Raw genomic sequence first — 2,500 nt, 5'->3', positions numbered from 1 at the left:
CCACACACCCCACACCCCACTACCCCCGCACCTGCCAGATAGTCATAGCCTTCTTGACGAGCGCCGGGGTCATCTGCATCCCGTGGGCCGCCGTTATGCCCTCCATGTCCAGCAGCTGAACAATCCCGGTGATGGAGCTTTGTTCATCCTCCTCCACCATCACGTCGCTGATCAGGTGCGTGGCCTTGAACACCTGGTCCATGGGGGTCGTCTTGGGGTCGTGGAGGGCAGTGCGGATGATGACCACTTTGCGGCCCAGGTGGTCGTGGCCGGGGACGGGGAGGAACATGCTGCGCGAGGGGGGGGAGGGGGGAGGGGGGATAGGCCTTGAGAACGGGCTTTGAGGAGAGTCCTTCGGGATAGTCCTTTGGGATAGTCCTTCAGGATAGTCCTTCGGGAGAGTCCTTCAGGAGAGTCCTTTGGGATAGTCCTTCAGGAGAGTCCTTCAGGAGAGTCCTTCAGGATAGTCCTTCAGGATAGTCCTTCAGGATAGTCCTTCAGGACAGTCCTTGAGAATAGTCCATGGAAATGATCTTTGAGAAAAGTCCTTGAAAAAAAACTTGAAAATAGCCCTAGAGAACAGGCCTTGACGATAGTCCTTGAGAATAGCCTTTGAGAATAGTTCTTTAGAAGAGCGCTTGAGAAAGTCTTGAGGAGAACCCTGGAGAATAGTCCTTGAGAATGGTCCTTGAGAAGAGCCACTGAGAATAGTATGAATAATAGCCAGTAAGAATAGCCCTTCGGAAAAGAATAGCCTTTAAATATAGCCCTTGAGAATAGCTCTTGAGAAAAGCTTTTAAAATAGCCCTGGAGAATAGCCCTTGTGGAAAGTCCTCAAGAATAGTTCATAGAGAATAGTCGTTGACAAAAGCCCTTGAAATAGCCTTTAAAAAAAGCACGGGAAAAGTCCTTGAGAATAGCCCTTAAGAATAGCCCCAAAGAGTATTCGTTTGGACTATCCATAAACTTTCCTTTTAGAACTATCCTATAAAACTATCCCTCAAGACAATCCGTTAATATCCAGCTTGTTCCTTAAGACTATCCCTTAGGACTACCCCCTTTGGACCATCCCTAAGGAATGTCCCTTAAAACTATCCATCAAAACTATCCAAAAAGATTATTACACGAGCCTGTCTCTGCAAATAGTCCTTTAGAACTGTTTTCGAAACTATTCTTTTTGACTATTCCCCTAAAATTTAAAAATAAAAAAAAATTGGGATTGTCCCTTTATTTGCTCTCTCTTTAGACTATGACCATTTTCGATACTATTCTTTTTGACTATTCCCCTAAAAAAAAAAAAAAAAAAATTGGGATTGTCCCTTTATTTGTTCTCTCTTTAGACTATGACTTTCAAGACTATACCTTATTTCTTGAGACTATTAGGTCCATTTTCAGTAAATGTTAGTTCATTAGCTGGTCTTCTCTATATCACGAATAAAAAAGATTCCCAATGAAAGTACTTTTAATACTAATTCTATTTCGTTCATTATCATTCAGTGTGTAACTAATCCATAATTAATTAGGATTTTGCTTATAGATTTGCATCTGTTTTTTCTTCTTTTTCTTCTTTTTTATAATTTTCAATCCACTTGTTTGGGTTTCCTAAAATATTTTCAAGCCACTTAGAAGATAAAACCCAAGGCAAGGTTTCAGCACGGATATAGTGACGTCACAATCAACGCACCAGTCTATATAAACATTTAAAAACCTCAGAGACAAATAATCAACAAAACAAGTAAACAGAGACAAAGAAGACAACACAAAAAAAGCAAAATAAAAAAGGCAAAGAGACGGCAGTAGTGTAGATTTCCTTTTCCAAAAGTTTAAAAAGGAAATTATAGTTTGTAATGTTCTGTATGATTTTGAGAAACATTTTTGGTACATGATTTCGAAATATATTAACGTAAGGATTACACTATGTGGATTTTTTTTTTTTTTGTGGGGGGGGGAGGGGTTACATTATCAGTAATTAATTTCCTGTAACTGCAAAATTCATTATATTCATATCATAAACCCACGATAAGTTTTTCATCTGAATAAACCCAACAATTTATGTATTTCTAGAGTTAAATGTATTTCATATTGACACTATCAACTTTAAGAACTATTCTTCGCTTTATCATAAGTAAATATTAATTGATTTATTTGATTAATACAGTGAAATATTACACAATTACCTTTTAGGAAAATATCATTTTAGATAATGCTAATTACTACTAACATTAATGATATGTTATTTCTCATAATTTATCATCAAAAATGAAAATAATCATAGTGATATTACCATACATTTTATATATGAGGCAAAAAGGCTTTATCTACCCATTTATTCATTATATATATACGGTTTTGTGTGTGTGTTTATTTCTAATGGAGGTTGAAGCTCGAGCAGTGAACGAAGCAGAAGCCAAAAGCAGAATTAAAAATGAAAAGCGTCTTCAAGAATTATTCAAGGAGAGATTCTGTCATGAACCGGAAGTGGCGAGATTGAACAAAAAAA

General features: G+C 37.8%; 1 protein-coding gene across 4 annotated transcripts in view; it reads right to left on the bottom strand.

The window, feature by feature from the left end:
- Positions 1 to 2,500, bottom strand: part of LOC113828790 (retinol-binding protein pinta-like) — a 29,715-nt gene that overhangs the window by 16,841 nt on the left and 10,374 nt on the right. Inside the window, exon 4 of one of the 4 annotated variants that reach the window (XM_070122222.1) lies at positions 32 to 290. The exons of the other annotated variants lie outside the window; for them this stretch is intronic. Coding sequence (XP_069978323.1) covers positions 32 to 290 — 259 coding nt within the window. The remainder of the gene's footprint in view (positions 1 to 31; positions 291 to 2,500) is intronic. 4 annotated transcript variants of the gene reach the window in all.

Source organism: Penaeus vannamei, chromosome 5 (genome assembly GCF_042767895.1).
Source record: "Penaeus vannamei isolate JL-2024 chromosome 5, ASM4276789v1, whole genome shotgun sequence".
In the NCBI taxonomy this organism is placed as follows: Eukaryota; Metazoa; Arthropoda; class Malacostraca; order Decapoda; family Penaeidae; genus Penaeus; species Penaeus vannamei.
Note: the sequence above shows the minus strand (reverse complement) of the source record. Positions and strands in the feature narration are given on the sequence as shown.